General features: G+C 41.6%; 1 protein-coding gene across 9 annotated transcripts in view; it reads left to right on the forward strand.

Moving 5' to 3' along the window:
* LOC108608764 (Lipophorin receptor 2) overlaps nt 1-12,546 on the forward strand; it is a 44,480-nt gene that overhangs the window by 18,505 nt on the left and 13,429 nt on the right. For 5 of the 9 annotated variants that reach the window (XM_089462467.1, XM_089462468.1, XM_089462470.1 and 2 more), the window contains 5 exons: nt 3,881-4,000; nt 8,693-8,815; nt 9,468-9,694; nt 10,619-12,019; nt 12,079-12,277. In XM_089462467.1, the coding sequence (XP_089318593.1) occupies nt 3,881-4,000; nt 8,693-8,815; nt 9,468-9,694; nt 10,619-12,019; nt 12,079-12,277 (2,070 nt within the window). Of the gene's footprint in view, nt 1-3,880; nt 4,001-4,067; nt 4,185-8,692; nt 8,816-9,467; nt 9,695-10,618; nt 12,020-12,078; nt 12,278-12,546 lie in introns of all 9 variants that reach the window. The other 4 variants (XM_089462469.1, XM_089462475.1, XM_089462471.1 and 1 more) reach the window with 2 other exon arrangements.

Genomic DNA, 12,546 nt, shown 5'->3' on the forward strand with positions numbered 1-12,546 from the left:
GGCTGAACGGGGACGTGGTAGATGTGGCAGTTCAATCGCAGTGTGCCAGAAGTTTTGCAAGTGTGTCTGAGTGTATATGTGTGGGTTTGCCTTTGTGTGTGCCAGCTTGTTCATGTTTTACCTATTCGACTTGGGTACGTTGCCAGCGGGCAAGCTTGGGGCAGCTGTAGCCGTTGCATTGATAACCCCCGCCGTGCGATGCACTGAAATCAGAGCCAGGTGATAAGGCGACACACTCAGTGCCGTTAATAGGTGTGCCAAAGTGCAATTCATTATCATGAAAAAAGATGGGCAGCGAAATGCCAGAGCGTAAACGAATTGCATAAAATGCATGAGAATGCAAAGCACTGGCAGCTGCTGCTGTTGTTATTGTTATTGCAGGTGTGGCTGTTGCTGCTGCTGTTGCTGTTGTCAGTGCTCACCTGTATTAGAATTAAAAGGATGCAGCCCCAATGCTGCCACACCTTCATCCTTTTTGCTCTGCCAAGTGGCACATAATCCACGTTGTCGTCGACCCGACGCGTCAGACTGTAAATAATGAAGTTTGCACCTGGGCGCCGCAGTGATTCGCGTGGGGCGTGGCAGGCGACAAAAGTGTGACTGTGTGTGCGTGTGTGTGTGTGTGTGGGCGGCATGCTTTTAGCTCAGAGCGTGCGAGAGACATAATAAATATGCGTAACAAAAACGAGCGCAAATTTATGAGCTTTGTTTAAAAGCAAAACGAAACGAAAGAAATATAAACAGAATGTGCGAAAAGTGGGCGTATATATGGATGTGGCAGGTAGAATGGGGGCATGGGGCACGGCCATGGGGCATGGGCCATGGGCATAGACCAATGTCTGTTTGCTTATGCATTGAATGACACACACAGAATGTCAGTTTGGCTAGATGTATGTGACATTTAGAGGCCTCAGCTGTCAGTCTATTAAGTCATAAATAAATAATTAGGCATAAAGAGAAAATTGAGCTTGAAAAAAATGTAAACAAAAATCTCGGAAATTGAGCGGCAGAGACTTTGCCAGTGGTAAACACAATTTTATGGCTAGCTTAAAGCAACACAAACAGAGAGAAAGAGAGAGAGGGAGACAGAGAGAGAGAGGGCGAGAATGGGAGTGGGAGAACAGAAAAGGGAGCTCGAAAATTGGCAAAAAGTCTAGCCTCTCGTTAATATGCAATCTCATATTTCCACCACCAGACTCTATTTATATTCAACTACACTGGACAACAAAATTTTGATTTCATATGAATTTTAATACATGAATGAAAAGGTCAGGTTGAATTGCGAAAATTGCTTTAAAACAAGTAAAATTTATTATTTCTAATATGTATATTTGTATTACATTTTAATTGTCAAAAAAAATTAAAAAAAAAAAAAAAAAAAAAAAAAAAAAAAAAAAAACTTTTTTAATGAAAATAAATTTTTTGCGCTTGCAAATGTAGGAGCAAAAAAATTCAAAGTTAATTTTAGCATTAAATATTATTAACTTATTATTATAGTTAACTTATTATTTATAGTTTAAAGATTAAATTATTTCAGTAATTAAAAGAGTGTAATTATTAATCTTTAGAAGCAATTGTTGGGCATTAAATTTTTTTAATAATTATTCACAAATAAAGTCTAAATATATATTTTTTAAATATTTATTTTAATACAAACCTTTTAAAATTTCTGAATTAATTTAATGAAATTAAATTCTGAATTAATTTACTGTCAAGTAAATAATGTTTAATTCTGAGGCACTACATATAGAAATGTCTAGGATTTATTGAGCCAACCGTGAAAAACATGTTTTCGCAACTTTTCGTTTTTCAAATGAATCAAATATTCATTCACAAAGACAGCTTAATAATTAAACACGTAGCTCAAATGCATTTCCAGACACACAGCTCGATCCCGCAGCCGTAGCCTTAAACGAGTTTTGAGTTTGCCGGCCAGAAGACTTGATTATGACAATTTCATTAATTTCGAAAATGTTCAACTAAAGTTCCCCATGCCCCGCCCCATGCCCCGTCCCTTGCCCATACGCCATGCTTCAGTGTTGGGCCTAGTCATTAGATGCTAGACGAGAAGCTATCCAGCTACTGACTGCGGCTGACTTCCGACTCGATCCTTGTTTAATGTCGGCGGTAAATGCCGCCGCTAGGTAAATACGTTAGGAGCGTTGCGAAGTCCCCAAACGCAGAACGTGATGCGCATTTTTCGCAATGCGGAAAGGGTCGACGTGGGGGGCTCTATGAGAAACACACACAAAAGTTGCGCAAAAGTTTATGGCTGCCAGGCCAGTCTGAGCCGGGTCCAAAGGGAGCGACGGAGCTCCTCGCCCGCCTCCCTGCCCGCCTCCCCGCTCTAGTTGGCATCATTGGACTTAAAGCTCAGCCAAATTCTCAAACGTCTGTCGAGGGCGCATTCGTTCATTCATTCATTTGCGCTGCAGCGTTAAATTGAGTGCAGTCGGTGCTAAAAGGTGCAACATTTTAGCCAACAATATGCAGATGAGCTGCAGCACGCTCTGCTCTAGAGCTGTTCAAAGAACTAAAAAATAAATTAAATGGAATGGAATGGAAGAGAGGAAACTCTGTGAAAATAGTTGTCAAGCAAATTGTTTGTTGCACTCACCGATGGCAACTTGACTAAATTATAGAGCTCGCCGGCTGAGCTCTTAAGAAAATTTTGTTGCACCAGAATAAGTTGCCTATGAAAACTTTGTTGCAGTTTTGGCAAAGTTTTCGGTTCCATTTGTAGTTATGCTAATGGATTTATATCGCTTTAATTGCGAACACAACTCAAATACTATCCATTTGTACTCGTATATTTATGAGGCTGTCTTGCATAACATTTAATCTTAAATCTCAAAATCTGAAGCATAAACCATGAAAGGAAGCCGTAAAAGTTGGCTTAGCAACATCTGCTGAGTGTGTTGGGCAAAAATTAAATTAATTAAAATTTTCATTATGATTCAAATTTTCGCTTTGATAAAAAATCTTTCTATTGCGGATTTATAAGATTTCCATATCTGAGTTTTCCATTCGCTTTGTCTTTAAACTCTGCTTTAAAGTTTTGTTTGCAAATCGAGCAAAACCATAAAATAAAACGACCATAAAATGGCAAAACGAAACTATTTTTTTCATGGTGGCATAAAACAAAAGAACAGCCAAAGAACGCTGGGCAGTAGTAAAGGAAGTAACAAGACTCACACTCGCACTGCTCCTCCCCTCCCACACACACACACACACACACAGGGAGAGAAAGAAGCACAGCAAGTGGCAAGTTTTTGTTGCCTGTGGCATCAACACAGCCCGCAACATAAAAATCACATTTATTTTTGACACAGAAACTTATTGATGCATAAAAAAAAGTTGATTTTCCACGCCCATATTCCTCATATTTTTAGTGGCAGGCCATTATCAGTATTTTGTATACCCTGTAACTAGGCAAGTTGGGTACTCAAGCAGGACAAAGAACAAGTTGAAATTATATATACTGCACAGATACGTATGTATATATGTATGTATATGTATGTATGGATGTATGTGTATAAATATATATTGATTTCTGCTTCTTCAAAATGCAGCAGACGTGAAACTTGCCATAGAAAAGAGGTTAAGTTGATTAGATTTTTAGATCAATAGATTATATATATACATCTATATATACAATTTATGCGAAGTCAGAGTGGAGCACCTGCAATATACTTTGAAATTTAGAAAATAAAATTCATTTATTGAAGAGTATGTTCAAGTGGTCCATGCCATGGCGCAACGCTCTCCGACGTTTGCTCCCCTTCACATGAATTGTATGGCTCCGCAGGCGGTGTAAAACTGGCTGCCATATTGGAAGCAAGGATTTTTCAATAAATGTATATTTTTGTACCTTTTGCAGAATCCACTTGCGGCATTGAACAGTTCCGGTGCAACAACGGCAAGTGCATACCCAACAAATGGCGTTGCGATCGGGAGAGCGACTGTGCCGATGGCTCGGATGAGGCACCCGGTCTTTGCAGTAAGTATTATGCTCTTATCTATTGTCGTGGGATTGGGTTGCTCAAATTTCAGCTCGGCTTGTGCAGTGAACGTGTGCAACCACTTCACCTTCAGATGCGACAATGGGGAGCAGTGCCTGCCGCGCAGTTGGATCTGCGATGGGGACCCCGACTGTCGCGATGGCTCCGACGAATTAGAGTGTAGTAAGCAGAAAAGTTATAGCTAAATTTGCATACGTACGTACTAACCCAGGAGGATTTACGCTGGCCCACTAATAACAGAAGAAAAGAATGAAGAATGAAAACAATTTGAGGCATAGAAAAAAAAAAAAAAAAAAATAAACACTCTCTCTCGCAAATGGATTTCATAGCCTAAAGTCTCATAAAGTCGCATTTAAAGCATGATATTTATTTGAATGCATGCCATGTATATCCAGTGCTTGCTTCGCTCCCCCCAAGATCCCCGCATGTATATTCGCCATGTATCTCATACTTTACGACTTTGAGGACGGGGGCTCCTACGACGCGACGTGGGCCGACTTGTCCATAAATTAACGTCAAAGGACTACGCAAAAACATCGCGACGTGCGCATCAAAAATGCTGCCAGCAGCGGAAATAATTTGTATTTATGCATTAACAAGCCCAACAAAATGTAATGCCCAGCTAATTCGCATACCCTGTAAAAATAAATAGGCAAATAGCCGAGATATGTATGCATACAAATTCAGAGAGAACTTTCACTCGATTAGGACAATTATATTAGTGAATAAACACTCCTAGATAACCAGAGTTAAATGAGAATATTTTTAATATATTATTCAGCATAATCCTCATCATAATCCCCCGTCAAACCAGCAGCTCAACTGGAAAGCTTTTTATCATAGGATGCTTTGGGGCGTTATCACCGCAATTTTCGCGGCAACTTGTGTGGCAGTTTATAGTCTGTGTTGCATTCGGCTAACTATTTATGCCACATAAAATTAGACATTTTTTTTTTTATTACTCGCATTTTATTCCCTTTGTGCATTCGCGCTGTAATTGAAAAAAAAAATGATGAGATTTTTATGATGTTATCCTCTCGTAACTCATCAGCGAAGCCTGTTTGAAATAAAAACTGGTAATCAAAACATATACATACACATGTATACGTATATTTATACATACATATATACTAAAGATATTCGCGTGCAAATTCTGCCTGTGGTTTATTTGCTGCCAAACTGACTGGCAGCGCACGGCTACACAGGAATTGAGCATGCAGAGGATTCGCAGGATACTCGTTGCCCTGCTCTCATACTCAGGCTCCCTTCGCCATTGAACACGTGTGACATTTTATGGCTTTTATACGCTTCAAAAAAAATGTATTTTTCAACGATACTTGTTTTTTCTTTTTTTATCGTTGTCAACGTTGTGAATGTTAATTGAAGTTTAACGTGCCCCAAAAATAAAAATCGACTATCGTGCCATTTTTCAATGGAACCCACGTTGCTGCTTAACATACACAAAAGATAATACAAATTTTTTGAATGAAATTCCAAGAATTTTATGAATTGAGATCATTTCATAACACAAAACGATAATGAGTTGTTCGTTTGAAACTGTTTTCCTTCTTATTCCCATCATCTTGGCTGGACTCCCGTGAAATTCCTATTCAGAGCTAACCACTAGAACTTTTAATGTAGCTAAGCCACAAGCAAAATTTCTTATTTCGTAAATTGATGCAATTATTATTACTTAAATATTAATATAATGAATTCTTGACAATTCCTTATAAATTATTTATTCATCCCTGTCAACCGCTTTGCCATTCTTCCACCTCCACAAGCCGACTTTTTGAAAATCGAGTTTTCATTATTAGATTTGTGCAATTTTAGTTTATTGTGAAAGTGAGAAAGTAAAGAAAGGAAAAGCAATAAGAAAACTAGCTGCTGCCGAGCAAAGGCATCAAACTTCATTGGCTTTGATGTCTTTGATGTGCAGAACCTGAACGTCGACTGGCACGAATGGGGAAAGTTCCTTCTAAACGACTCGAACATAAACTAAAAGCATTTTAAATAAAATTAAAAATTGCTAGCAGAGTCGCTCTGGAGTCAAGGCTTGACTTGGCAGATAACAGCAAAATGCTATTGAAAACAATACGAAAGTTATGTGCGATTTTGTGCGTGTGTGCGTGTGTGTGTGTGCCTACACTTTTCAAGCTTCTATGAGCTATTTATTATAGGCAACAAATTGATTTTGCTATGGCTTATGCCAGGCGAAGCCACACCAAGACTGCAGCAGCCTCTTTCACCTTCAACTGAAGTTGGAGGACTTGACTCCAGCTGCTTGGCCACATTTAGTGACCATCATAGTAGTGGCTTTTAAATTGAGAGAATAAAAGTAGAGAGTTCACGCTGCCATTGGCAAGCTTAAGAGGATAATGAAACATTGCGTATACGCAATATTGGCAAATTTCCGCGCTTCACTCTTTGAGCACTGTGAAAATGGACTTTTTCCTATTCATTTAAAGTGTTTTTCGTTCATAAACTTTTCCGCGCCATACACATTCTAATTTTAAGCTTTGCTGAGCTAAACGAATATTGTTTCATTTGAGACTTGGCTTCTTTAGCTGCTGAGCAAACATTGCCGTTTAATACTTAATGCGCTCAAAGAAATATATTAAACAGGCTACTTAAATTTAAACACAAGCTATGCAAAGTCTGTATTAGCTTTTCTATATTTCGCAAACAATTTTCAACACACTCCAGTCTCACGTTCCTGTTGAATTCTTTTGGCAAAACAAGGAAAATGTGCGAACACGCTCGTGCGCGCGCTCTAGCTGCAATAAATACCAATTTAAGTCATATCACGCATACGACACGTTGCGCATGCAAAAATAATATCAGGCAACAAAGCGTAAAATAATAATAAATTAATTTATTTGCAACGACGCTGAAGCGCACAAAAAAATAATAACGAAATAAAAAAAAAATAAATAAATAAATAAAATAAAAAAATGGAAAAGGGAAAAACATTGCATAAAAATTCTCTTTTTGGCGCAAAGCAAATAACTGTAAGCAGGCAGCTAAAGCATATTCATATAAATACATTTATATACATATATGGCTATGTGTGCATGTGTGTGTGATATGGTGTTATGAGCCTTTATAGTCTGTGGCACACACAGCAGGAATTACCTAATCTTATCAAGAAAAATCAAGCGTAGCCGCACCAAAACAAAGGACATTCAGTTCACGCGCCTAGTGGCAGGCAACAAGAACAAAAACCAAGACAAAAATAATACGTATTTAGGGTTAAACACAAGCGTTTTTATATGTGGGTGTGTCGATTGTGTGCGTGTGTGTATGTGTTGTACGTCTGGCAAAACTTCCATGAAAGTTTCAGGCTAAAGCTGGCTGCCTATATCAGCAGATGTGTGAGTGTGTCTGTGTGTGTGGGCCTGACTGTGTGCGCATTTAGCTGTGTGTGATAATTGCTTTAATGCGTACGCATGTGTGCGTTTTAACTTTATGGAGTGTTGGCTGATAATGTCTTAATTACTGCCTAGATAAAATGCCGCTCGCTTAACTTCAGCTCCCGTTGCCCCATATCTCTAAAAGCGTAAGTATGTGTGCATGCGTGTGTGTGTGTGTGTGTGGGTGTTGGCATGACAACTATGTTTATTACTTAGCTGGCATTTGCCAGCCACAATTGGACTTCAACTTCAATTTCTACTGCTGCTGCTGCTGCTGCTGCTGCTGCTGCTGCTGCTGCTGCTGCTGCTGCTGCTGCTGCCAGTAGTACTTCTTATAAACTTAATTACTGTGCCAGGCAGCACAGGAAGTCGCGTTTTAAGTCTGTTGCATACTTAAAGGCGTCGCCTCTTAAAGCGCCATGGCCACAGCAATCAAAGATTCAGCTGAGCAACACCATTAGGCAGACAGTTAGAAGCCACTCGGCATAAAGACAAGAGGCCTGTAACGCAGTTTATCAGGCACTTGATTTTTACCGCCCTCATTCATGGGTTGAGCTCGCAAAAATTTTACCCAGCTTATCTTTAGGCAATTTTTACAGCTATTTTGTTGCTCATATGTGTGGGTATGGGTGGGTGTGGGTTTGACTGTGTGGAGCGAGATATGCTTCCATTGGGCATGCCCACTTGTCATGTTTCTAGTTTTCTTCGGTTTACGATATATGTAACAATATATTGTTTTTATATTTAAAGAACAAAAATTCAAAATTAGAAAGCAATTACAAATTTTGCTTAAAATATAAACTATTATATTTTTTACATTATTTTTTGTTTCAATTTATTAAAAAAAAATTTTTTTAATTTAAAATATTTATATTATTTTTTTTTTTTTTTTATTGAAATTAAGTTATGAAATTTATTTTTGTATTTTTTTGACAGTTTTAAAATTCAGACTTTATTTTTTTTTATTTTTTATTATGACAATATAGTTTTCATAATAGATATTTATATTTATATATCATATATAAAATAATAATATAATAAATTAATTAATAATGAAATTTAAAGCTGAAGTGCAAATAATCAACTATATGAATATCTTCCTTACTCGCAATAAAAGACAAGAACTGGATTTTCATACACTTTACTAAATTTACAGACATCAAACTCTAATCGGGCGCGTCATTTGTTTTCTTGCATCTCATCATCAAACTTCGCACTAACTACATATGTCTCCCGACATCTATTTGTATATTGCAGAGAGCAAAACATGCTCCCCGGACGAGTTCGCTTGCAAGAGCGGCGAGGGCGAGTGTATTCCTCTCGCCTGGATGTGCGATCAGAGCAAAGATTGCAGCGATGGCAGCGACGAGGCCACTTGCAGTAAGCCAGACTTAAAGAAATGTTTCCAAACCTAACTGTGCTTTGCTTGTACACTGTAACTAAAGCTTTAGCTGTAATAGTGTGTGCTCTAGTGCTCTCTCTGAGTGTGTGTGTGTGTGTGTGTGTTTGTACATACTTCATCTTGTTGTCCATAAGTATGATACACATTGCTGCAAGTATTGTGTAATACTTACCTAAACAATACACTTGCAATAGAGCACAAATATTTACACACACACACACACACGCAGAGCGAGCAGAGACAGACAGCTACACACTTTAGTTTTGCAATGCTTTTGTTGCATAGATGTAGTTGGTGGTTAGTGATTGTTGTTATTGTTATTGTTGCTATTGTTGTTGCTGTTGCTGTTGTGGCAACAAATCTTTTGGGTTTTTATCCCCTGACGCGAACGCGTTGGCAATTTTTATAATGGTGTTGGCTTTCTTGAGTTATGTCTCGCATATTTCAGTTGCTTTTGCGGTCGCTGCTTTTTTGTTATTGTTTGCCTAACTCTCGACTGTAGTTAACCATAGCATACATGTTAACAGAAGCACACATTCCCATAAGTACACGCAGCAAAATCCTCCACACACACACATATGCACACACACACACAGACTATCTCTAATATATATCTCGATTGAATCATAGACATCACCTGCCGCTCGGACGAGTTCACGTGCAATAATAGCCGCTGCATCCAGAAGCGCTGGGTCTGCGATCAGGATAACGATTGTGGCGATGGCAGCGATGAGCTCGCCTGCCCCAAGGTCGAGTGCCCCAAAAACACCTCATTCAGCTGCAGCAATGGCGCCTGCATCACCAAGGCCTGGGTCTGCGACGGAGAGGAGGACTGCGAGGATGGCGGCGATGAGCGCGTAAGTTGTGACAGTCTATAAAACTAGTCTTAGAGTAAATCTCAATCTCATGACAGGACAGAAAAAAGTGAGAGTGAGGGCTGCTCCACAATTTGTTTGCCAAGCAGAAAATAAATATGTAAATTAAAATAAGAAAAATATTAAAACTATAATTATATCGAATTAGACATACGTAAGGCCTAATCAAAATATTTTCAAATACATAGAAAATAACCGAAGCGGATATATTAAAATCCCAAGCAAAACAATTTAGAAAATTGTTTTACATTTCTACCAGAGCTGTCTCTGATAGAACTTTCAAAGCGGCCCTCGCTTACAGTATTCATTTTTATATGCTTGCCCGTAAATCATAAATTATGCAACACACGCGCATTTCCCAACACTGGCGTCGTCGACGTCAACATTCGAAGCTGCCGTCAACATTAATGTGTGTGCAGCAGAGAGCCGAACGATGTCTAAAATTGCTTTCCAAAAAAATAATACAAGTAGAGCAGAGCAGCTGAGGCTGCTCAACTAGCTGATACCCTGCACCAAATTACACGTAACTCCACTACACTGCCTCACCCACTCGCATAAGCTACAGGGTATAGCAGCATGAAGAACTATGCGCATAAAATGTGAACAATTTTGGGCGCCAGCTCCCGCCCCAGATAGTATGCAACAAAAGATATAAAAGCCCTGGCAGCTCTCCTCATGCAAGGAGTACATTACATCCTCTATATGTATGTGTGTGTGCGTGCCTGTATTCCTAGCAGTAGCTGCTTTTTATGGCATACTTCGAGCAAAGTTCCCCTTTGACAGGCGCTGTGTAAAATGCATTTAAAACCAGCTACGCACAGCAGACAAGCCATTTCATTGTCTACTCCACACTGACTTGTGCTTAATCTTGCCCTCTCTCTCTCTCTCTCTCTCTCTCTCTCGTAGGGCTGCGGCACTGTTTCCCAGACTATAACACCCTGCCAGCCGAACGAGTTCCAGTGCAAGGATCGCATCACCTGCCTGCACCAGAGCTGGGTCTGCGACGGCGATCGCGACTGTCCCGATGGCGACGATGAGTACGCCTCCAGCTGCAAGAACGTGACTTGCCGGCCGGATCAGTTCCTGTGCGACGACCACAGCTGCATTGCCGGACACCTCACCTGCAACGGCCAGAGGGACTGTCTCGATGGCAGCGACGAGCGGAACTGCCGCGTGTCGGCCGAGCTAAAGCGCTGTAATGCGACCAGCCAATTCGACTGTGGCGGCGGCCAGTGCATTGCCCTGTCGCAGGTCTGTGACAGGCGCAAGGATTGTCCCGATGGCGAGGATGAGCCCGCGAACAAATGCGGCATCAACGAGTGCGAGGTCCGTAACGGCGGCTGCATGCACCGCTGTGTGGATCAGCCGGTGGGCTACCGATGCGAGTGCCACGCTGGCTACAAGCTGACAAGCGATGGCCATCATTGCATGGACATCAACGAGTGCGAGGAGCCCGGCGTGTGCTCCCAGATCTGCATCAATGAAGTTGGCGGCTTCAAGTGCGAATGCGAAGCGGGCTACATGAGGGATTCACACAATCGCACGCGCTGCAAGGCAACAGAAGGACACGCCTCGCTCCTGCTGGCCCGCCGTCATGACATACGCAAGATAGCGTTGGATCACATGGAAATCACGTCCATCGTGAACAACACCAAGGCAGCGACTGCCCTGGACTTTGTGTTCCGCACGGGCATGATCTTCTGGAGCGACGTCAACACGCAGAGCATCTACAAGGCGCCCATCGACGAGGGCAACGAGAAGACTGTCGTGCTGAAAAAGTCGTCGGTTACCTCGGATGGGCTGGCCGTCGACTGGATCTACAACCATGTCTACTACACAGACACCCACAAGTGCACCATCGAGCTGACCAACTTTGATGGAAACATGGGCAAGGTTCTGATTGAGGATGCGCTCGACATACCTCGCTCGATTGCGCTCGATCCCATCGAGGGCTGGATGTACTGGTCGGACTGGGGTGCCTCGCCACGCATCGAGCGCGCCGGCATGGATGGATCCCATCGCACAACGATCATCAACTATGACGTGAAGTGGCCCAATGGCATCACCTTGGATCTGGTGAGGAAGCGCATCTACTGGGTGGATGGCAAGCTGAATATCATCTCCTCGGCCAACTACGATGGCTCGCAGCGCAGACAGATCCTATACTCGACGGAGTATCTGCGGCATCCCTTCTCCATCACCACCTTCGAGGACTACATTTACTGGACCGACTGGGACAAGCAGACGGTCTTCAAGGCCAACAAATTCACTGGAGAAGACGTAGAGCCCATCACGGCAGTTCACATGGTAAGCCCCACAATAAGTGACTCCCTTCTGAACTTATCGATCTCTTCTCCTCTTCACAGTTGCAACATCCCATGGTCATCCACGTGTATCATCCGTATCGCCAGCCCGATGGCATTAATCACTGTCAGTCCGTGAATGGACACTGCTCGCATCTCTGTCTGCCTGCGCCCCGCATTAACGAGCGCAGTCCGCGCATCTCCTGCGCCTGCCCGACCGGGCTCAAGCTCATGTCCGATGGCCTTATGTGCGTCGAGGATCGTAAGTAGCTTTGTCAATTACCCTTTTTGTCTGTGCCCGAGTGTGGGGATTAGTGCTCTTTGGGCAAACCATTCGCTGGACACAGCAGCCGCTGTAATCGTCCATTGCAGTCGCGGTTGCATGGCGACGTGTCCTTGTTGTGGTTGCAGCCATCACAGGAGAGTGCAGCTGAGCCTTCATAAAGGCCTTTAACATCTGATCCTTTGTTATTTGCATTTCAATATTATTTTCATTTAATTTAATTTTACATTTATTCAAATTGCCCACTT

This window comes from Drosophila arizonae, chromosome 2 (genome assembly GCF_054131065.1).
Source record: "Drosophila arizonae isolate 15081-1271.41 chromosome 2, UAZ_ARI_1.0, whole genome shotgun sequence".
In the NCBI taxonomy this organism is placed as follows: Eukaryota; Metazoa; Arthropoda; class Insecta; order Diptera; family Drosophilidae; genus Drosophila; species Drosophila arizonae.